We start from the raw sequence: 24338 nt of genomic DNA on the forward strand, positions 1-24338 counted from the left end.
TATTTATTTATTTATTTATTTATTTATTTATTTTGGTTTTTCGAGACAGGGTTTCTCTGTGGTTTTGGAGCCTGTCCTGGAACTAGCTCTTGTAGGCCAGGCTGGTCTCATGTATATGCATGCATGTCTGCCTGTGTCCACATGCACATGAGTGTGAGTGTCCCCAGAGACCAGAAAGGTCCTTTCAGTCCCTAGATTGTAATTACAGGAAGTTGTAAAACAGTGGGGATGCTGGGACCAGAACTCAGGGCCTCTGGAAGACTGAGCAGAATGGGCCTTTAACCACTAGCTAACTCTCTGGCCATTGCTTTATAGATTTTGACCTGTGTTTACTCATTCGGCCTTGATTCAGTGACTGGTAGCCACTCTTGTTCTACATTTCTGTGTATCTTAATTTATTTTTAGAGTCCAGATATAAGCGGGGTGACATATTCTCTGTCTGACTCATTTTGCTTGGAATGCTGTCCTCTGGGCTTACCCATGCAATAGCAAAAGGCATGGTTTTGTGATTTAGTTTGAATACTATTCCATTGTTTATATCCATTGATGCTCATTTTTATCCACACATCTGGTGATGGGAACATCGGTTGTTTTCTTGTCTTGGCTGTTGTGAGTAGCACTGCAGGGCACACAGCAGTGCAGTGTTTGCCCACACTTATGAGGGGGGGGTATTTCTTTTTGGTTACACTCGCTAGATCCAATGGCTGCTCACTCTCTAAGTTCTACTGTGTCCATTCCCACCAGGAGGACAGTAAGTCTTTTTCTTCCACACCCTCTCCAACATTTCTTACCTTTGAGTATAAATGGAGGTTTCTCTGTCCCACAGATGTTTCTAAAGAATGACTCAGAGAGTCAATATTAATTACAAAATGCTTGGCCCAACAGCTTAGGATTATTACTTACTAACAACGTTTGCTTCTAAATTAACCCATTTCTATTCATCTACGTTTTGCCACACGTCTCATGGCTTTACTGTGCTCTAATACATCTTGTTCCTCTAGCAGCTGGCTGACATCTCACTCCACTCTGCCCCTCTTTCTCCTTATATTCAGTTTGGCTTTCCGGCCTAACTATATTCTGTCTTGCTATAGGCCAAAGCTGCTTTTATTATCAACCAATGAGACCAACATATATTCAGAGTGTGGGAAAGTCCTTCCATATATGTGTTGCTTTTATTGGTTATTCAATAAAGAAACTGTTTTATGTTTTATTGCCATTGGTTAAAAAATAAGATGATTTGTGGTCAGTAGCCATGTAGAAAAAAGCCAGGCAGAAAATCTAAGTAGAAATACAGGGAGAGGAAGGGTGGAGTCAGGAAGCCACCAAGGAAGCAAGAGATGTAGAAAATGAGGTAATGCCATAGCCACGTGGCAATACATAGATTCATAGAAATGGGTTAATTTAAATATTAGAGCTAGCTAGTAATAACTGAGCCATTGACCAAACAATTATAACAAATAACAAGCTTCTGAGTGATTATTTTATAAGCAGTTGCAGGACCGGATGGAACACAGAAAAAATCTCCAGTTACGTTTGAGTTTTCTCTTACAAAGGTCATCTTAATGGTTTTAATTTATATTTGTCTGGTGATTAATTATGGATACTTTTTCATGTGCCCTTCAGTCATTTTTATATTCTGTAGAGAAATGTTAAATCAAGTCTTTTGTGCTTCCTTAAATCAGATTATTATTTTTTTCCAATAATGTCCTACTGAATTTTATGAGTTCTTCATAAATTTAAATGACCTATTATAAACATGCGTTGGAGATACTTTTTTCTCTTCCTGTTGCTTACTTCCAATGCCACTCCCCTTCGCTGTTGCACTTGCAATACAGAAGCTTTTTAGTGTGATCACTTATTTAATCTTGATTGGGTTCTTGACTTTTGGTGTGATAACCAAAAAGTCATTACCAGGATCAATGTCCATAAGCTTCTCTCCCCGTGTGTGTGTGTGTGTGTGTGTGTGTGTGTGTGTGTGTGTGTGTGTATTTACTTATGGGTTCTGTTCTATTCAATTGATCTTTGTGCCTGTCAAATTGTAAACTTGCCTCATTCTGCTTTGATTTGACTGTTAACTTTCTAGCACCTTTAAAGATGTTCCAACTTTGCTTTCTTTCCTGGGAATTATTTTGGATATTAAGCATCTCTTATGGTTTCACACAAATTTAGAATATTGTTTTCCAATTTCTGTGTTCTAGTTATGGTTATTTTGGTATGATGAAACACCATAACCCAAAGCAAGTTGTGAAGGACAGGGTTTATTTGGCTTATACTTCCTCTTCTGAGTCATCACTGAAAAAAGTCAAGACAGGAACTCAAGCAGGACAGGAACCTGGAAGCAGGAGCTGAGGCTGAGGCCACAGAAGAGTGCTGCTTACTGGCTTGCTTTCCATGGCTTGTCCAACCTGCTTTCCTATAGATTCCAGGTCCACAGCCCCGGAATGGTACCACACACAATGGGCTGGGCCCTCTCCCATCAATCACTCATTAAGAAAATGCCTTATAGCCTTATCTTATGGAGGCGTTTTCTCAATTGAGGTTCTGTCCTTTCCATTAACTGTAGGTTGTATCAAGTTGACATAAACTAATTAGCACAGTCTATAGAGAACCAATGACCTTCGGAGGAGACTGTGCTGTAAGTATATATTGCAGAGTATTATGGACATTTCGCTTTGGGTTTTGCTTTTTTCGAGGCACACTCCACTATATATCACTGCCTGGCCTTGAATGTACAGCCATCAGCTGGCTTCAGCTTCTTAAGTGCTGGTGGTGTAACTGTGTGCTACCACAACACATTTATTACAGATGCTTTAATAGTCTTCTTCCAATTCACGGACACAGGGCATCTTTGCAGTTATCTGTTTTTTCAGTGTCTTTCACAGTGTTTTGTGGTTTGGAATATGTTGATATTTCCTCACCTAAGTGATTGGTTTTTCAATGCTATCACATGTGAAATTATCTTCTCAATATTATAGCTACCGTGTTGTAATATAAAAATGCTATTGATTATTGAAGGTTGACCTTGTGCCCAACAATTCCAGGCCATTTATTAGTTCTAACTTTTAATATTTCCTTTGTTAATATTTGGCTTTTATGTGAAAAGGTAACTTTAGTTTCCCCTTTCCAATTCTGATATCTTCTTTCTCTCATCTGATGGCTCATTTAGTGCTTTTTACATCATGGTCAATAGAAGTGGTGAAGTGAGTACGGTTTCCTCTCACCAGCTCTCGAGAGGAATGATGTCATCATCTTTGGGTCTTCCGTGGGTGTCCTTATTATGGGATACATTTCCTCTACGCCTGAACTGTTCAGAGTTTGTAATTAAGTCAATAGGTCAGCCTTTGTCAGAAGCTTTATGCAACAATTGAGACTATCAGTTTTATCGTCAAGTCTGTAAGTGATTTGTACACATGTAATTAACTTGGCTGTGATACACAGCCTATATTAGGGATTTTTGTGTCAATGTCCATCAATAACCTGTAGTCTTCTCAGGACTTTTTTTCCTGGCTTAACTATTAAGGTAATGTCAGGCTGAAGCTGGAGTTGAAATGAATGAATTTTGCATTTTGAGATGGTCATGAGCCTATGGAGACCAGTGATAGAATGCTGTGATTAAAGTGATTTAGGGGTCAGACTGACAGAGCAATACTTGCAATGGTTAATCTTCTTTGTTAACCTCATTCTCCTCAGAGTCATGTAGAAGACACACCTCTGGGCATGTCTGTGAAAGCATTTTCCTAGAGGGAAGACCACCCTGGATGTGGGCAGGATCCTCCACTGACTAAAAAGGACAAAAAAGGGAGGAAGCAAACTGAGTAGGAGCACTCATCTCTCTTTTCCTGAGGAGGCGATGTAGCTAGCCAGCTCATAGCCATGCTTCTCCGTGTGATGGACTGACTGCCCATCCCTGAGGTGGGAATCAGAATAAACACTGCTCCTTTGAGTTGCTTCTGTCAAGAACATTGTCAAAGCAATGAGAAAAGTAACTAAAATGGGAAGTCTTGTATTAATTATCCCGTCTCTTTAAGTATTATTAGTCTGCCCACTTGCTCTATTTCTTCCTGACTTGACTTATATGATTAGTTGTATTTTGAAAGGAATATATACATTTCATGTGAGTTATTCTATTTGGTGGTATAAAACTGTTCATTATAACCCTTTGTGACAGTTTTTATTTCTGAGGTATCATAAATTTTTGTCTTTCTTTTCTCTAGTTTTCTTTGGCTGGCTGAGAGCTAATAAATTTCCTTAATTTATTTTAGAATCAATTCTTAGTTTTATTAACTCTCTTCTTTTATTTATGTATTGCTTGTCATGTTGATATATTTCTGCTCTGGTTTTTATTCTTTCCTTCTGCAAATTTGGGTTCCTTGATATATAATAATGTACTATTTATTTGAAACCTTTTTTTTCTTCAATTGTGTGAGACTGTTCCTGAGGACACATGAACAAATGTCTACCCGTCCCAGATAGGGAATCAATGGTGGACCAAAGTAAGGATATCACCAAAGTGCACCATCCTGGTGCACAGTGAGCTTTATTGGGATTATTTACAGGAATATAGATGCGAACTTACAGGAATTTACAGGAATATAGATGAGAGGTTACTTATAGGAACTGAAATGACTACATCACCAAAGCCCCCTCCCCACTCCCACTATGGGTGACAGACAATTCATGAAAAATGGATACTTGGAGCACACTGCATAGCCTGTAGGCAGCTCAACAGGTGGGAGTGTCTCTTTCCAGTAGCTCGGGTAGTCTGAACCTCTTCCAGGCAGTTCACCTGATCTCTGCTTCTTCCAGGCGCCTTGACTAGCCTGAGCCTTTTCTAGTCAGCTTGACTTGTATCAGGGTGCCTCTAAGAGTTCCTCACTGATTGCATATTCTTAGGGAGGGAATAGTCTATCAAATGTAGTCAGTCTTAGGGACTTCTGGGAGCTTTTGAGTCCTTACTTCCTGTCTCATAAGCAGCTTCCCAGCAGGATGGAATATTCCATCTCCCCTTAGAACAGTCTGTGTCTTCAGGAGCTTCCTCCAAGCTGGAGGCTTTTATCTGGGAGGAGGTTGTTCCACAGTATCAGTGTAGACATTTATTGAGATAATTTCCCTCTTGGAGTTCGACCTGCTTTCTGATCTCTTTTGGTTTTTCCTTTCATCCATTCATTGTTTGTTCACAAGCATGGGGCTTAATAGATACATAATTTTCTAAGATTCTTTCTGAAATTGAGTTATAGTTTCAAGCTGTTTATGCCCGAAATGAAACTAGATATTGTTGCAATCATATACATTTTAAAAGACTTGTTTTGTGACCCTGGAGAATGTTCCACGTGTGTTAGAAATGGACTGATAGTCGGTTATTAGATAGAAGTGTCTGTATATGTCTGCTAGGTCCATTTTGTCAAAGACTGAACTCATGTCATGGGCTTTTTATTATTTATCTCTCTAGTTGATCTATTCATTGTAGAAAGTGGTGAATTGTTATTTATTTTCCCTTTATTTTTTACTAGTGTTTTCTTTGAGTACTTGGGTGCTCTGATATTTGATATTTATATCTGTAATGTGTCAATTATGAGCTTTTGTTAGCCAAAGGAAATAGAATGACAATGAGCAAAGAAATTCCCATTGGCACCTCAGAAACCAGTCAGGTTACAGAGTTGTATTACAAATAATTGCCTGATATCATATTAGATTATTTTCTGATGAGCTCACCTTTCCTTTCTTTCACAATTTTTGGCTTGAAATGAATCTTCAAGTCATGTAATAGTGCAGCCCCCTGCAGTCTTTCATTTAGCATTGGCATGAAAAGTCCTCTCACTTTTAGCCTGGCGTGCCCTTAACGGGGTTGCTCAAAGGCCACCGGAGGGGAACCTTATTACTTGCTTAATTTTTTATCTATTCTACCATTTGCTGTCTTCTGACTAGGAAACTTAAACCTGTCACGTGGCAACATGTACCGTGACAGTGTTGTCATTGTATTGCTGATTCTCTGGCTTCTCTCCTAAATCTCATATTGGCTGCCTCTGTGGTTTGATACTTATCTATAGTTTTAAGCATTTCTTTCCTGCTATCATTTATATGTTCATTTTTAAAAATCAAAGTGCTTATTGTTGCTTTTTGTCATTTGATAGCATTTTACACACAGGCTTTGAGTCTCAGAACACCCTGGATTTAGTAGGGGAAAGATGTTTATATGAACTTTTGTGCAATAGAAGCATCTCAGTTGTCAAAATTTGAACTGTAAAAACATATGTAAAACATACTTTTCTAAAACAAGTTTGAACAAAGCACTGAACTACACAAACGCAGGATGAAAATGGGGTGTCAATTCCACCCAAAGCAGTCATCATAAAAGCTGTAAATATCGCCTAACTTCCCTAGGCACTGTTTCTTTGTTAAACAGGAATTAAAGCAATATCGCAGCTCTATGGTAGGCTCCCAATAGAAGTTAAAGACTTCTATGGAGTCTTTAACTCCACGCTTTGATGGTGATGGGGTGAGCAGCATGCTCAGAAGTGGGAACTGAGTCCTCCATGCCTGTAGTAGGGAGAGGGTGACCTGTCTGAGAAGCTCTCTGCCCACCTCCTTCCCCACCACCTATTCAATGAGAGCTGCTATAATATCCACAGTCACCATAGCCTCGATCCCGGACTCTGTCATAATCTCAACACTACCATAAGTGGGTCTTTCCATGGAAATTCCTGCTGTTGGGCTATGTTCCCTCTCTGTTAAAGAGAAATAAACTCTAATTCTACCTCCATCGGGTTCCATTCCATTAGCCTGTTTTTCAGCTTCCTTGGCATTATCTACATTTGAAAATGTACCGAGACAAAGCCTTTCACAAATCTGGCTTGTCCATACACAACAGACACAGACGCGATGGGCCTGCTTTTAGAGAAGGCTTACCTTAGAGACCTGTGTGCTCAGGCTCAGCCCAAACACTCCAAGACCACGGCTGCAGTCAGGTTTTACCCAATCCCCAACAAGATGCATTTGAGAAGACACGGGAGAATGGCTGCACTGTCTGAGACAGCTTCAGTAATCTCAGCTGTGGTAAGACCTGTTCCAGGTCATCTGATCATCTATGGGAGTAGGACCAAGATTGTATAACATCTTAGAGAACTTTTAAACCTCAACCTAGATTCAGATCTGGACCTGGACTTTTCATTCGAATGCCTGGGATCATCTTTTGGAGGCAAACCTTGGAGAGGTAATCTGTGTAGAACCTCCCAAGCCCCCACAAACACTTCCCTCTAGAAGCAGAGAGATTCATGTTCTGGTCGCTGCTTCTGGCTTCTACAGAAGCTGCCAAACTCTTGCTCCACCATAGCACCGCAGGGGCCCAGTTTGCTTGTCACTCAAAGCCGACGTGTTCCACATAAACCTCCACGTGACCGCCTCAGCACAGGATCTAATGCTTCCAGATGTAACTTATTTGTTTGTTTAAACCAGGCCTCACTATGTGCCCTTGCTGGCCTGGAACTGGAAATGTAGCCCAGGATGGCCTTGAACTCACAGAGCTCTCTCTGCTTCTACTGGAATTAAAGGGTGCACCACCATGCCCAGATGCAAAAAACATCTTATGGTTACAAGTTAAGCTGATAACAGCTGATTACATACAAAAAATGTGGAGCTTTTACCTTTGCATAATCTATGTTCATGATGTCAGAATTTGCATTTTACGTGGTATATTTCATAGTTATTGTATCTCTACTTCTGATCACTTTGGCTTTAGACTACATGATAAAATATGAATGTTATGACCATCATGAATATGTACAGTTAACAATATTATAGTACTAAAGTGTTCTGACTAGACTATGCATTTCCCTTTTCCAGTATGTTTTACAGTTGCATGCATATTCGTTATGGTAATTTTCATCCTTTTGTTTTTGACTAAAGAACTTCTTTAAGAATTTTCTGTAAGACAAGTTCATTGGAAATGGATTTCCTTGGCTTTTATTGGTTTATAAAATCATTTATCTCTCTTAAGGATAGCTTTTCTGGGCATAGTATTTTCGATGGCAGATATTTCAGCATTTTGGGTTTTTTTAAAATATTTATTTATTTATTATGTATACAACATTCTGTCTGTATGTATATCTGCAGGCCAGAAGAGGGCACCAGACGTCATTACAGATGGTTGTGAGCCACCATGTGGTTGCCGGGAATTGAACTCAGGACCTTTGGAAGAGCAGGCAATGCTCTTAACCACTGAGCCATCTCACCAGCCCCTTTTGTTTTTTTTTTTTAATTAAGTTTTTTTTCATTTATTTTACAGACTGATTAGTTTCATCTCTCCCCTCTCTTCTTGTCCCCTCCCCCACACCGCCTGTCTATCCCCGCCCCCATCCACTCCTCCTCTGTTCAGAAAGGGGCCAGCCTCCCATAGGAGTCAAAAAGTATGTCACATCACTTTGAGGCAGGACCAAGTCCCCCCCCCCCCCCCCCCCATCAAGGCTGAGCTAGGTATCCCTGCATGGGGAATAGATTCCAAAAAGCCAGCTCATGCACTAGGGACAGGTCCTGATCCCACTGTTAGGGGCCATTCAAACAGAACAAGCTACACAACTGTCACACACATGCAGAGGGCCTAGACTGATACCAGGCAGGTTCCCTAGCTGTTGGTCTAGGGTCCATGGGCTCCCATTAGCTCAGGTCAACTGTCTCAGTGAGTGTCTTCATCATGATCTTAACCCGCCTTGCTTGTACTCTCCCTCCTCCCTCTTGTCAAATGGACTCCCAGAGCGTGGCCCAGTGCTTGGTTGTGTATCTCTGCATGTGTTTCCATCAGTTCCTGGATAAAGGCTCTCTGTTGACAATTAGGGTAGTCACCAATCTGATTACAGGAGAAGGCCAGTTCAGGCACCCTCCCGACTATTGCTAGGAATCTTAGCTGGGGTCATCCTTATGGGTTCCTGGGAGTTTCCCTGACATCAGGTTTCTTCCTAACCCCAAAGTGGCCCCTCTACTAGTCAAGATATCTCTTTCATTACTCTCCCCCTCCATCCTGCCCCCGACTTGACCAATCTGATACCCACATCTCCTCCCTCCCACCTCACCCCCAGTTTACCCTGGAGATCTCATCTATTTTTTTTTCTGGGGGAAATCCATTAGTCGCCCCCCCCCCATGTTTACCTTTCTGGGTCTGGATTATCTCACTCAGAATGATTTTTTTTCTAGTTCCACCCAATTGCCTGCAAATTTCATGATGTCATTGTTGTTGTTGTTGTTTTTTTTACCGCTGAGTAATACTCCATTGTATAAGTATACCACACTTTCTTTTTTATTCATTCTTTGGTTGAGGAACATCTAGCTTGTTTCCGGGTTCTGGTTATTATGGATAATGCTGCTATGAATGTAATTGAGCAAGCATCCTTGTGGTATGATTGAGCATCCTTTGGGTATATGCCCAAGATTGGTATAGCTGGGTTGTGAGGTAGACTGAGTCCCAATTTTCTGAGAAACTGCAATACCGATTTCCAAAGTGGCTGTACAAGATTGCACTCCCACCAGCAGTGGAGGAATGTTCTTCTTACTCCACATCCTCTCCCACATAGGCTGTTGTTAGCATTTTTGATTTTAGCCATTTTGACTAAGTGTCAGATGTATCTCAGAGTGTAAGAGACTATCTCAGAGTCACTTTGATTTGCATTTCCCTGATAGCTAAGAGTGTTGAACAGTTCTTTAAATGTATCTCGGTCCTTTGAGATTTGTCTGTTGAGAATTCTCTGTTTAAATCTGTGCCCCATTTTTTTTGTTTTGTTTTGTTTTTTTTCTTTGTATTTTGATGTCTAGTTTCTTGAGTCCTTTACCTATTTTGGAGATCAGCCCTCTATCCGATGTGGGGTTGGTGAAGATCTTTTCCTATTCTGTAGAGTGTTGCTTTGTCTTTTTCACCGTGTCTTTTGTCTTACAGAAGCTTTTCAGTTTCAGGAGCTCCCATTTATTAATTGTCAGTCTCAGTGTCTGTGCTACTGGTGTTCTATTCAGGAAGTGCATTTGAGGCTACTTTCCACGTTCTCTTCTGCCAGGTTCCATGTAACTGGATTTATGTTGAGGTCTTTGATCTCCTTGTACATGAGCTTACCATTCAGCATTTTGAAGATGTTACCCTCTTTGTGTCTCGACCCACGAGTTTTCCACTGGACAACTGATAATCTAGAGATTATCATCTCTAGAGAATTCCTTCATTTGGGGCTGGACATTTTTGTCTTCCTTTGTCTTAAACTTCTTTTTGTCTTTGACTTTGAAATGTGTTTTCCACACTATTTCTTCCTGATTGAGGCAAAAGGAAATAATAAGCACAATGGTAATTTGAGTTATGAAGATCTAACTTATAATTACTAATAAGCATCAACTCACAGTTCAGCTTATTCATGGGTCTAAAAACATACCTGGTATTTTTATAGACCCAAAGCAAAGAAATCTTTGACCCTTCTGAGACCTTCTATATTATGAAACAGAGTGATCTCTTTCAAGGTCTTGTGGGCTCAAATTCATGGGCACTAACCAGGTCATTGCTATCTCTACTATGTTTGTGAACTTCACTTTATTGTGGTCGCCAGAGCCACGTGGGAGTTTGTTCGTTTCTATTGGATCAGTATACCATAAATCTATGCTCAGGCCACTCAGAATTACGAAGAGTCTTCAGTTCTGTTCTGAATGATGTGTATGGTAGAAAGGCTGCCATCAAAATGGAATATTTTGCTTGCAGAGTTATTCTTATATAATAACAAACCCTTTTAAATGCTTATGAATCAAGAATGGAAATGAAATAGTAAAATGGCAGAAGAATCCAATTTGTCACCCTTTAGATGAGGCAAACCCCAACTTCTGGGATGCTGGCTCCCTAAGAAAAAACGTGGTGAAGGCACTCGGTACTAGTTAAGACCTATTTTTTTTCTTCTTTCCCTGTTGTTATCAATGAAATGGGTGGGAGGAAACAGAGTTAACCCTAAACATGTAAAAAGAACTAGTCTATGTAGACCTCTCTCCAGCAGAGTTTCTGTTTTAGAGATTTCATCCCACTGCTTGTTGGATTCAGCCGTGATGGCTGGGCAGCAAAGCTGCTGGTAGAGGGTGGCAGTCAGTGTGGAGGCAGACTCTCCTCTGCAGACTGTTCAGGCCTCTTATCCTCAGGCAGAGCCCACAGACCACAGGTAGGAAAGGAGATCGACAAGCAAGCAGCACATGCAAGCAAAGAACTTCTCAAGCCCTTCATCATTTCCTAATCTCCCTTGGTCCCTCCTCTCCCCCAAGCATGCAAACCCCGCAAGTCGCAGGCAGCCTGGCCCCCATGCTTTGCTATTCCCCAAAGCGCTGTAATTCTGTAACTGCATGGCCTGGATATCAGCGTTCACATTAATACTGACAGCTACGCTGAAAGGTGTAAGCCAGCCAAACCCTGGCAATGCTCCGCCTGGGCCCATCGGCAACCGGTAACCAAGTGGGGGAGTACAGGTTGGCATCTGCTTCATGTGGATGAGGACTGTCGTGAAATGGGTGGATCCCAAATTCTTCTCTCAATGGAATATTAAGGTCTTTGGTTGTTTAGAGATGATATGGACTCCCTGGCCTCTAGATTAACACCTTCCTGATTTTATAGTATCCGAGTTTCTTCATTGCTTGTTTATATAAATCATCTTCCATTTTTCTTCCTGGTAGGTTTAAAGTGAAGCAGCCACCACCTAGCACTGGACTGAAAGTGACATATAAACCTGGGCCTGTAAGTCCATATGTTATTGAGCACGTGTGTGTGTGTGTGTGTGTGTGTGTGTGTGTGTTGCCCACACATATGTGAGTATATATGTTTCCATCACAGTTGCCTTTTATATCATTCTGATGCCCAGGTTAAATCATGAGTAGGTTTAATATTTCTAGTTTCATACGGAGGATCCTAGATTGGTCCCCTGTGTGGCTCTATGCCATTGTTCCAGGGAAGAGCCATGACCAAAATGCTCAGAGTAGGAAGTTTATCTTCAGCTGGAAACATGCCCCTCACTTGTCCCAGGAGTACAGTCATGCAGTCATGTGAAAATGACCTTTGTAAAAACTGAATTCGTGGAGAGTCGGCTGGGAGGGTAAGAGTAAATGCTGTTTTTGCAGAAGACCCAGGTTCGGTTCCCAGTACTTACTTGGCAGCTCTCGTGGCAAATATGTGTGTCCATGAACGAAGCCTGCACACTCATATCCTGAAACAAACATAGATTGAGAAGATGTCAGATTCTCCACAACATAAAAAAAAAAATCAAAGCAAGCCTTTCTACTGTTCTGTGTAGTAAATCACATTTTAATCTGAAGACTAGGTCATTCTAACAGCGAGGTGACTCTGGATCCACCTTTCGAACTAGTAAAAACTCAGTGTGTATTCTTTGAAGCTCACCGTGCTATAAGGGTATTTCTTTCCCCTTTCTGACAGTAGGTCAGTAGGTTTTGGCTCTGACAAATATATATATATATATATATATATATATATATATATATATATATACAGTCTTCTGCCTATGTAAATCTAAGCACTGTTCAGTTTGGTTCGTTGCCAGGCCAAAATAACGTGCGCCAACCCTGGGTAAGCTGCACTGTGGCACCACTCCAGCTCTCTGTGGAATTTCATCACTACCCAGTCCTGATTGGTGGGCTTCGGGGAGCAAGCCCGCACCCTCAGAAACAGTCTCTGGGTCTGCTCCAGCACGTGCACACATACACTGTTGAAAAAAAATGGAATGTTTTCAATTCTATTATTTATAAAACTATATTTTAAATTTCCATTTGAATCTAATTGCTCTCCATGTGATAGTTGTGTGATTTATTTTTTTCCAGAGAGCCCTTCCCAAGTCTGCTTTTTAACCCACCCCCTGTAGAGGCAGCTTAGAAACATAAACATCTCCCCTTCTGCAGGCTAGTGTGCCTTCCAAGAACAGGGCAAGCAGCCCAATGCTTTGCTGAGACTCTTCACTATATCTTGGATCTCTTCTTTGTTGGTACAAACCTCTTCCTTGTTTTTAGACCTAAGCAGCATGGCATCTGCACTTATTCTGTCTCCCTCTGCTGGCCCTGTCATGCTACACATCCTATATTAGAATCCTGGAGACCAAAGGCAGGCAAGTCACCAGGTTTCTTATATTACATCCATATCGGTCTTAGATGAAATTTACCTTTATCAGCCAGTAGACAGAAACTCATGACTAACACTTGAGAAATAGGATGAAAAATAAGATAAATAAAAAATTTAAAAAAAGACCTTTAAATTTAGCCTGGCGGTGGTGGTGCACGCCTTTAATCCCAGCACTCAGGAGGCAGAGGCAGGCGGATCTCTGTGAGTTCGAGCCCAGCCTGGGCTAAAAGAGCTAGTTCCAGGACAGGCTCCACTAAAGCTACAGAGAAACCGTGTCTCGAAAAAAAACCAAAACAGAGAGAGAGAGAGAGAGAGAGAGAGAGAGAGAGAGAGAGAGAGAGAGAGAGAGGAGAGAGAAGAAAGGAAAAGAATAAAGAAATAGGGTGGGTGTAAGGACACAACTTAAGGTTCAGGGGTCAGAGACTGAATTGTGGATCTTAGTAATGAGATCTCAGTTGAGAAGTCAGAGATAGAAAAATTTCAAGTGTCCTCAACATATAGCTTATGTTCCAGAATACGGGAAAGAGAAGTTTGGTATCCGTTTAGGAAGCAGGAGGAAGAGGGGCAGTGGCGACAGAAGAAGAAATCAGGAAGGAAAACGATGAGTACCGCGGTAGTTTCCCTTCACCTCCAACATCCTGTCATTTGGCACTCCCCAGACCCCAAGCAGCACCTGGTTTGTGCCTTTGTGCCCTTCAGTCTGAAAGGAAGCCAGGCTTATGCTGACCCAGGGCTTCAGAAGTGTCTCTTGTGATCACTTGGCCCTGTGTTTGGGGGTCCGTGGAGTATCAGGCAGGGATGTCCACATGGGAGAGCAAAGTTGCTTTCTTCACGGCTTCCAGGAAGCAGAGAACGAGAGGAGGGGCCAAGGGCACACCCTCGATGACCTCATTTCCTTGCAGTAAGCCCACATCAGCTCTTGCTAATGCAAGTCTTGCTGATGCCAAACTTCTGGTGCATGGCCTTTGGGGATGTTCCAACTGCACACTCTAACACCCTCAGGAGTTTGTGTTCAATCCCATTCATTTCATGGAATTCTACATAATTCTAAAGAGTTCTGTCATATGTCCCCTGACCCACACTTCTGGGTTACAGAAATGTGACCACTGGGGTGACAAGGGAATAAAGAAAGGACAGACATACAGACACATGGACAGAAAAGCTGGGATCAGGTGGGCCATACGGTAGTGACGGCAGCATCACCAGCCTGGAAACACAGCACATTTTATCTGCACTTCTGAATGGAAGAGGCAGGTTTATCTATTGCGTATAGTTGAATGAGGAGGTAGGCTTAGCCACTCTTGGTCTTGAGATTTCTACAGAAAACACGGTGAGAAACGAAGCTGCTATAGATACCTTCTTCACGCACTGTCAACACTCACACTCTGACCAAGGGTCAGCAAAAGGCTCTGCCATTCCAACAGGCTGTCTGTGGCAATGATACACATTTACTCGGGACTTCACCTGGTCCTCACACCTAATGCTTATATTTATTAGTGCCAAACTGATGGACGAGAAAACTAAAGTTTAGAGAATTATTGTCTAAGATATTGTCCACATTGGTTTTAACCCAGCATTTGATGTCTTACAGGTGGCTGCCGGTTTGCATGCAGAGCTGCAGATAGAGCTCTTCGCCATGGCTGTTGGAGAAGACGGTGCCAAGAGGTCAGCACACATCTCCCACAACATCGAGATCACGACAGAGCATGATATTCTGTTCTTACCCGTGGAAGCAAATATCCTTTAAAGCGCACTTTTTGTAACCATGTCTAGTGCAGAAATGAAATGAATTCAGAAGGCACGAAAGCCAAAGTGTCCGTTAGTTCTTCACTAGGCCAAGAACTATACATAGGATGGCAATAGCAGGTATGGGGGACAGGAATGGAGGATGTGGGGTAAGGAAGAAACAGCAAAAACTAAAGTGGGACTTACTAAGACAGATGGAAAGTCACGATTTAAGTCCACTTTAGAGCCAGAAACTGAACTGCAGCTCTCAGTAATGAGATCTGTGCTGAAACATCATAGCTGGCAACAGAAGATTTTGAGGAGTCCCATGTCCTCTGCACATAGCTGATGTTTGAGGGTATGGGAAAGAGAATAGTGGGATCTGTTTAGGGAACAGGAGCAAAAGGGGCCAAAGGGACCAGAGAATGTTACTTTAATGATACAAGTACGGGAAAGGCTTTCTGTTTAGTGTAGATCATTTCTAGGCTTGAGAACAGACCGGGGAAGCATTTAAAACATAACTAAAAGTGACTAAATATCCCGGAGAGGACGCAAGAGTAGCGGTGAAGGGCTAGCCTTGGCGAGGGGGGAGGATGAAGACAGCTGAGGATTGAAACAGTGAAATGAGGTGAAAGCTGGGGGACCCATCGAGCAAGCTTAGTTTCTGTAGAAATGGAAGCGAATTCCCTTGTCCATCTATTCTTTCAAAGGTGTCTCTAATAGGCAGCCACTGTGTCCACTTACCACTTAGACACAGACAGGAAAATGGTTCGATTCAAATTTTTATTTCCTAAAGATGGCTCACAGTCACTGTCCCAAAATCGAACCTATCCCTACCCTAACCGCATGAAATCACCTTGTTGGTAAGGTCTGGGGACTGATGGTGACAGTCTTCTACAGACAGGCCAGGACATTGGGAAGAAAACTCACTCTGGAAAGAGAAGAGTTAAAACACAAGGATCCAACTCATGTACCTAAGAGTTTAGCTTACAGAGAAGGGTACCTGCCAGGAACTAATGCTTCTGGAGACTAAGATTTTAAAACATCATCTGGGGCTGCAAAAAAAGATCATTTAACTGTGGAGTTCATAGTCCTTAATGAGTCTTTTACTAGTTTTAACAAGCAGTAACTATGACAATCGACCCAAAGATTTTCCCCAGGGAAAAGAAAACCCCATGGTCTACAGGACTTCCACAATCTCCTCCTCGGCACTTGGAGTCTTCACGTCTCACAAGTCCATGCGTCATCGTCATCGTTAGGATCTGTAAGCACTGAATGCCATTTTGTCAACCACTCCCACCTGACCTCAGCGCTCTCAGACTTCAGGCTCTTCCCTGATGTCATACAGCCCCACATGAAAGCGTTTTCAGAATCGACCTTTAAATCAGTAGTTTTCTAACATTTTGGACTTGGGATTTTTTTTATAGCTGTGTTCCTGGTCCGAAGGGCTTTATTTACAAGGGTAAAATGTATTAATACTTACCAAAGAAGAATCAGAACCGGAGATTTTAAGTTCTGTTTGAACAAATAGTGAAGCCACTATGTACGATACAGAGTTTTGAAGCATCGCTTTCTTTTGCTAGAGAAGACAGATTTATCTCGTTCCATTTAGGAAATTTCAGTACATCATACCAGGTAGTGATGATGATCACAACAGCAGCAAGCTAGAGCAGATCAGATTCCATCACAGTGCCCCCTGAGGTAGACAGGAAGTGGTCAGGGAGGCTCCAAGAGCAGCAGCCAGTGACTGACTTCCTCTAGCAAAGCTCCACCTTGGAAAGTTCTCACAGTCCCCAAAATAGCACCCCCACCATAGGCCAAGCAACCAAATCATGATCCTCTGAGGAATATGACATATTAAAACTATAACATTCCATCCTTGCCATCCAAATATTCAAGGCCACCTCATGAGGTAAATGCCTTTATTTTCCCCCTTTTATTGAAAGTAGATTTTTTTCATATTATGGTTTTCTACTCTTCCCAACTCCTCCCCACCTCCGGCCCCATCCAGATCCTTTCTGTCTCCCCTTAGAAGACACAGAAGCTTCTAGGGGTCATAATGAAATAAGCTGTCACACTGGAATTGGACTTGACAAACAGAAGGAAAAGAGCCCGGAAGGCACAAAAAAATTAGGGACACTCTTATTTGCACACCCAGGAATCCCATAAAAACACTAAACTGGAAGCCATAGCATTTACTCAGAGGACCTGGTGCAGCTAGCTGTGCAGGCCCTGCGCATCCTACCTCAGTCTCAATTCATATCTGCATTGATCGTGTTGATTTAGAGAGACTTGTTTTCTTGGTGTCCTCCATCCTCTTCTATTTCCTGCTGTCTGGGGGTCCTGCCTCCAGCAGCACGGGGCTTTGAGAAAAATCCATTGACTCTGCATAAGCTAGCTGAGGGAGGTTTAGGAAAAGAAACATTTACAAATTCTCTTGATGGCTTGCTTCTTTATCCTCTGTTCTCTCAGGTTCTTTTTACTACATACTTTTTTTTCCCTACAGCTTATATACTCCAACCTAGTTTTTCAGGCAATGTAGGAATTACAATATAATTACATTGTTTTTCAATTGAGTGATTACAATGAATACAAAACAAACAGTAAATGACATGTTTTCTACTTCCCTTCCATGATTAAACATTTTATTTATGATATGTGAAAAACAAATTAGTTCTTGGGATATCCAAGAAGTTGTTATATCCAAGCTTGGGATATCACAAGAAACTTGCTATAGATCAACACCAAGTGGGCAATCAAAGTGTTCTTGTCAGGTCTTTTACTGGCGGGCTGCATTTTGCAGTTACAAAGAAAGGGCCAATTACTTTATTACTTATCTTGAAATGTAATCTTATATGGAACCTTAAAGGAATCACAAACCTAAACTTTTATATATCAAAAGAATCTACCAGCTCTTTTTTAAATCTTTAGGGTACATGCCACTTATTAATAGTTTTTTAAATCAGGAGATTGAGGACAGAAATGGGTGTAAGGAATTAGTTATCACCTTTGGTCATCAACCAATCTTAGCAGGAAAGGCACAAAGATAATTGGGCTGCTCTGTTCTTGTTCCCTGACCTCAACAAGTTCTACATTCAACTCTGCGCCTTTCTAAAACTTGAGATTGTTGTCTTTTTTCACCTCAAAACTATTTCACAAAAGCCTAACTTTGTTATTTTCAAATTTCATTTTTTAAAAATAGCTGAGTAGTCCTCCAGTGCACAAATGTACTACATTTTCTTTATGCATTCTTCTGTCGGGGGTCATCTAGACTGTTTTCATTTTCTGTTATGAATAGAGCAGCAAGGAACATGGTTGAGCAAATGTCTCTGTGGTAAGATAAAGTGTCCTTTGGGTATATGCCCAAGAGTGGTATAGCTCAATCTTAAAGTAGATTGACTCCCATCTTCCTGAAGAAATAACACACTGATTTCCATATAAATTTGTACTCCCACCAGCAATGGAGGAGTGTTCCTCTCAGTCAGTATCTTTGCCAGCATGAGCTTTCACTAGTTTGATCTTAGCCACTCCAACAGGTGTAAGATGAATCTCAGTAGTTTTTTTTTTTTATTTTCATTTCCCTGATGGCTAAGGATACTGAACATCTGTTTCTCAGCCATCTGAGTTTCCTCTGTTAAAAATTGTGTTTAGATCTGTACTCCATTTTCTAATCGGGTTCTTTTCTTGATGTCTAGTCTCTTGAGTTCTTTATATATTTTGGATATTAGCCCTCGATTTGATATGGAGTTGGTAAAACACCTTTCCCTATTCTGTGGGCTGCCGCTTTGAATAATAGTGTTTTGCTATGCAGCAGCTTTTCAGTTTCACGGGTCACATTTACTAATTATTGATCTTAGTGTCTATGCTAATAGTGTTCTGTTCAGAAATTCTTTTCCCGTGTCAATGAGTTAAAGGTTATCCCCCACTTATATTGAGATACTGGTGTTTAAGTTATACAGGGTGATAAGTATGGTTTTATTTGGACTCATCTACATCCAGATGACCAGAACCATTTGTTGAAGATGCTTTTTTTCCCAGTGTATGTTTATGGCTTTTAGAAAATCAAGTGTCTATAGGTGTGTGCAATTGTCTGAGTCTTCAACTAGATTTAATGTTCAATGTGTCTGTTTCTGTCAATACCACGCTGGTTTTATTACAACAGCTCTGTAGTACAGTTTGAAATCAGGGATGGTGTTGCTTCCTGTAGTTTTCAATTATTCAGGATTGCTTTTAGCTGTCATTATTTCCATATGAAGCTGAACACTGTCCTTTCAATTTCTGTGAAAAATTGTGTTGAAATTTTATTGGGGATTGGATCAAATCTGTGGATTGCTTTCAATAGAATGGCCGTTTTTACAATATTAATCTTGCCTATCCATGAGCATGGAGATCTTTCCATCTTCTGATATCTTCAGTAACTTGAAGATTTTAAGTTAAGTCTTTCACTTGCTCGGTCAGAGCATAACCCCAAGATATTTTATATTATTTGAGACTATTGGAAAAGGTGTCATTTCCTTGATTTCTCAGTCCATTTGTCATTTGTATATAGGAGGGCTACAGATAAAAATAAACAAATCACTGTTTTCTAACACAAAAATTTAGCAGTGGCATGCTTTACATTCTTAGAAATCTTGTCAGCATCAAAACCACGGAATTCTTGCGATCTGCTGTTCTAAGTAAGTACCATCATAAAGCTTCTGAGAACTCTGCTCTGTGCCCATTAGAGTGAGCTACCAAGGTAATGACAATGTCTCTGCATTTCTTGGGCTCCACACAGAAGCACAATAAATCGCTACCATCATTCTCTCATAGCCTGCTGGCCCCAGCAGTAGCAGGGTTGGCTCCTTCTGGAGACTCCAGGTGACACACTTTTCTAAGTGTCTAGATGAAGTATTAGCATTGCTCCATCCTTTGCCTCCTTTACATACTACATGCCTTGTCAGCTTCTGTGGCACCCTTTGCAGAGATTAGAGGCCACAAGGTCACATTTCAGGTTCCATTAGACACAAATTTTGGAAGACAAACTCAGCATGGCCTTCCCTCTCATCCTTATCTTAAGAAGATATAAATTCCCCACAAAGAAAAGCTCAAACCCAGAGGTATCTTTTTCTAGACACCCCTACCTCCCCAAATTCTTACATGTAGACAGACATATTTACAGCAGACCCTACCCACCATTATACAGACAGTCACCAAGACATCTGAAATGGTTTTAATGAAAAAGCTATTTTATTAGTTCATGGTTCTTCAGTTAGTGGTCAACAATAAACATGATTATCTTAAATGGAAAAGCTCTGATACAAATACTCTGCCATAAATATGAGACACTTCTGAAATGCCTATTTCAATTCAAATAAACCAAATACACAATCAAAAAAATATTTTTTTGTTCTTGTTACAATATAAAGGCTCAATTCTGAAGAACACAGATTTCTAAACTAAATCTGCCCAGTCCAAAGGATGGGAGCCAGAACACACAGCCGTGTTGGATTTCTTCAGCTCAAGCTGACAGCTGAACCCGAAGATGTACAATACAATCGTTTTTGGTATTTTTAAGATGCCAACTCCACCACAGCTTAGTTTACATGTTCCTTAGAGTTTAGGGGAAGCAGGAAAACCGACAGCCTTTCAGTTTCTAAGTCAGCGTTAAAATCATCTTCCTCCTGTTTCTTCGTTTCCTCTTCTTCTCTTCCAAGAGACCAGTAGCTTCAGCAAAAAACGTCACTTCACTCTTTGCTTCACACTCTCTCTTGAGATAATCGAGACCCGCCATGTTGAAGCCAATGACATCCTAGTGAGGAACACAGAAAGGAAATGAAATTCTTTGCTGTTGTTAATGCAAGAGGCTTTTTTTTTTTAATTCAACACTGACATTTTATTTTCTGAAGTTTATCATAATTTTACAAAACAGAACAAAACAAAAAAGCAGATATCAAAAACAGCAGTTTACAGAATTTCTGCACTGGTTCTCACCTCAGTCAGAATGTGCTGTAGTTCTTCCCCTCTCTAAGGACTCTTGCTGTTAGTGTTTTAAAAGTTCTGTTTACACTAATACAGAAAGTAACCCTAAGTACAGGGTTATGTCTGGTGTTGTGACAGACAGGGCCTAGCATATGGCACCTTTAGAGCACATGTCTGTAACAGACGCTTACCTGGACTTGTCTGACTTTTGAAATAGTTGTTTCCTTTAGTTTCTCTATTACAGGCACAAGCATCTGGTTGCTGGTGATCTGGCCAAAGTGAATCCTAAAAGAAAAAAGTCATGCTGCAGAGAGGACATAGCCCCACCAATCCCCCCTAGAAACAGTAAACAGATGACAAGATATAGATCCAATTCACCATTATGAGAGTAAAACACAGGCTTCTAACAAACCCAACCAACAAAAACAATAACAAAAATCACCTAAGTTTCCAGCCAGTCAGTCTGATAATTTGAAAAATACTATACTAAACCTGATAATACATACACATCTTTTCTCAGCAATCTACCACACAAGCAGAGAAATCCTGACAATGGAAATCTCTAGAGACAAGATGGAATCTAAGAAACAATGCTAACTAACATGGGGATTGGAGAGAGAGATAGCTCAGTGAGTAAGGTGCTTCCCATACAAGCATGAGGACCTGAGTTCTAACCTCAGCACACATGGTAGATCATCATTTTAATCCTGGCACTGAGGCAAAACGGCCAGCTTAGGTTATACAGTAGTCCAAGGTCAGCCCGGGCTAGAATGAAATCCTGCCTCAAAACAACCTAATAAGGCCAGCTATGATGGCATATACCTGCAATCCTAGCCTTCAAAATGCAGAGGCAGGCAAATCTGAGGCCAGCCTGGTCTACATGTTACATGGCAGGCAGGGAAATACAGTGAGATCCTGTCTCAAAACAAGCAAAATCAAATGCTTAAGTCATTTCACCAAGTATCTGTTTAAGTATTTGTAAGTCCTTTAGTTCCCTTCCTGTGTCCCCTCCATTTCCTGCAGACACCCAGAGAAATTATTCGGCTATTCTTTAAATATTGTGAGCACAAAGCTCAGCTTAAGCTCAACGGTTTAAAAGCAAAATGAATGGAGTAAACTGGCTAGGGAACAAGCTACCTAGCATCACTGTAGACCGCATCCTAAGCTGCAGCTTAGGTCTCATGTGACTTTGAAAAGTGGGTCACTGCGATCCTTGTTTTAAAGGCAAGAATGACCACCCAAAGGTAAGCACTATTTTGTAACAGTCTGATACTGAAACAAGGAATTTTTAATCCCCAAGCAGTGCAAGCTTCAGCTAGCCCACAGCAGAAGTAGTCTGGCTGAACAGACAGTATTTGTGAAAACGTTACCTGAGGAGAAAAAAGAGACAGCGGCACAGAAGCTCGATGTCTGTGCCCATCTGGATGAACTCGTTGAGTAGGCTGAGAATGTCGGGGACATAGGAGAAGGGCAGCACAAGCAGAGCCTCTTCCAGCTCACTGAGGAAAAACAAAACACCGCACTCCTTAGACCATCAGCTACCCATCTTCCCCTTTACTGTTGTTCCTGCTTCTATATTCGAGTAGATTCTATCCATTAATATTCACCTACACTCAAAATGATTCTTCTAAACATCTTTCATATATATATAATATTTTACCTGTTTAGGTAGTATTTTAGTCCCTGAATGAGGAAAATATAAGTATTACAGAAAAATTGTTCACAAAGCCATGTAGAAAGTTCCCTTCTATTCCAACTTCATGATGCTTCTCTCACGATATCCATGCATGCATACTGTTACACTGAATTTATGTATTGTATGTGTGTATATACACACACATGTATATATACGCATAGTGTGTGAATACTCTATGCATATATTGGCTGTATATATATGGATGTACAGTATGTGTGTGCATCTGTATTTCAAGGCTTTAGAGTTTATAATGATGACTGTGCGATTGAGTGATTCGCACACTGATCCTTAACCATTTTAATTTTGTTTCTTCTAAAACAAGTTCCAGTACCATGTCAATTCCAGTTAGAAATCTTAAGAGGATTTCAGTTCAGATTGGAAATTTCTTCCTTAATTGAAGAACTCTTCAGCCTTCAGAATAGAACCCTCCCATCTTGGAATGGGTTACTGCACTCCATTATCAAGTTCCCTTTACATTCCTTTAGTGAAAGCTCAGTATAATCCTCAGAAGTCTTTATTCCTTTTTTATGAGAGCTACATGTACAATTTAGGAAAATAAACTTCAGTATCTCAAATTCTAAGAACCAATCAGACTGATTACCCCAGAACACAAAGAAAGAGGACCAACTGAAACTTCACATACTTGTTGGCTGTAACTTTTAATCAAATGAATGTTAAAAGGATATTAAAATATTTAATAAGAGCACAGACACATATATAAACTTGTTTGTTGAGGCATCATTGATAATAGCAAAAAGAAATGCAGCAAACAATGATACTTCCTTGTACTGCAGGAAATGCTCAACAACCCCATGTGTTTTTGAAAAATATTGTGAACAAATGTTCAAGGCCTATGTGAGCAAGAATAAGACACAAACCTACAGTGATTCCCTGGAGCATGAGTGGCCCAACTCGTTAGTATGTTTACGATTCCAATTGTGTATACACACAAACTAAGTGGAACAAATACACAACAGAACAGGTTCTCAGGTGGCATCTGATTGATTCTTTACTATTTTATTACCTATAACATTTGTCCTTTAAAATATCTTTCATACTTCAGGAGCTTCCTGTTTTTTATACTTAAAAATGTATTTAAAAAAAAAAAAGATTTATTTATTTATTATGCATACAGTGTTCTGCCTGCATGTATCCCTGCAGCCCAGAAGAGGGCACTAGATTTCATTACCGGTGGTTGTGAGCCACCATGTGGTTGCTGGGAATTGAACTCAGGACTCAGTACTCTTAACTCTTGAGTATCAGCTCCTACGTCTACTCCCCTCTCAGACACCCATGACTCTCCCGGGGAGCTCCAGCAGCACAGGGACTTACCTAGACTTGACCCCTTTAATGACCTCTAACACATACGCTGAAGGCTACAAAGGAAGGATGGCAGCATTAGTGAATCTCTCGTGCTTTCCATCAGGGCCTAACATGGCAGGGCTGTGTGGGCTTGGAGTTAGCCAGATTTGGGGTTATAATTAAGTTATTTCCTTTATTGGTTGTAATTCCTTGTAAGCTAGGTCCATTTCATATCTATACCATGAAGATCTTCTAAGATTATTGTAATGAACGAGACATGAAAGTAAAATAGCCAACAATTAGCAACTCCTAGATAGACATATTCTCCTGTTACATCTCCTCCCTTCTTCAACTGGTCCTCTAAAGATTTACGTCTGAGTTCATTTAAACGAACACCTCTTCAGAGGTTGTGATTCTGAGCATAAGGAAGCACTAAAGGTGGAAGAGGCGGGCTGGTGTAACACACACCTCCTGGGGAAGAGGCAGGCTAGTATAACACACACCTCCTGGGGAAGAGGCGGGCTAGTATAACACACA

The 24338-nt window shown here is 40.9% G+C and overlaps 2 protein-coding genes across 3 annotated transcripts in view; one reads left to right on the forward strand and one right to left on the reverse strand.

Moving 5' to 3' along the window:
- Positions 1 to 24338, forward strand: part of Spag17 (sperm associated antigen 17) — a 234078-nt gene that overhangs the window by 208770 nt on the left and 970 nt on the right. Inside the window, exons 46-48 of the mRNA XM_026784085.1 lie at positions 11668 to 11728; positions 14709 to 14853; positions 15953 to 16106. Coding sequence (XP_026639886.1) covers positions 11668 to 11728; positions 14709 to 14853; positions 15953 to 16101 — 355 coding nt within the window. The 3' untranslated portion in view covers positions 16102 to 16106. The remainder of the gene's footprint in view (positions 1 to 11667; positions 11729 to 14708; positions 14854 to 15952; positions 16107 to 24338) is intronic.
- The window catches only part of Wdr3 (WD repeat domain 3), a 24443-nt gene continuing 20154 nt past the window's right edge, over positions 20050 to 24338 (reverse strand). For both annotated transcript variants that reach the window (XM_005357094.1, XM_026784083.1), the window contains exons 24-27: positions 23832 to 23875; positions 22174 to 22302; positions 20995 to 21088; positions 20050 to 20633 (exon numbers count right to left, since the gene is read on the reverse strand). In XM_005357094.1, the coding sequence (XP_005357151.1) occupies positions 20478 to 20633; positions 20995 to 21088; positions 22174 to 22302; positions 23832 to 23875 (423 nt within the window). In that variant the 3' untranslated portion in view covers positions 20050 to 20477. The remainder of the gene's footprint in view (positions 20634 to 20994; positions 21089 to 22173; positions 22303 to 23831; positions 23876 to 24338) is intronic.

Source organism: Microtus ochrogaster, chromosome 21, assembly GCF_000317375.1.
Source record: "Microtus ochrogaster isolate Prairie Vole_2 chromosome 21, MicOch1.0, whole genome shotgun sequence".
Taxonomy (NCBI): Eukaryota; Metazoa; Chordata; class Mammalia; order Rodentia; family Cricetidae; genus Microtus; species Microtus ochrogaster.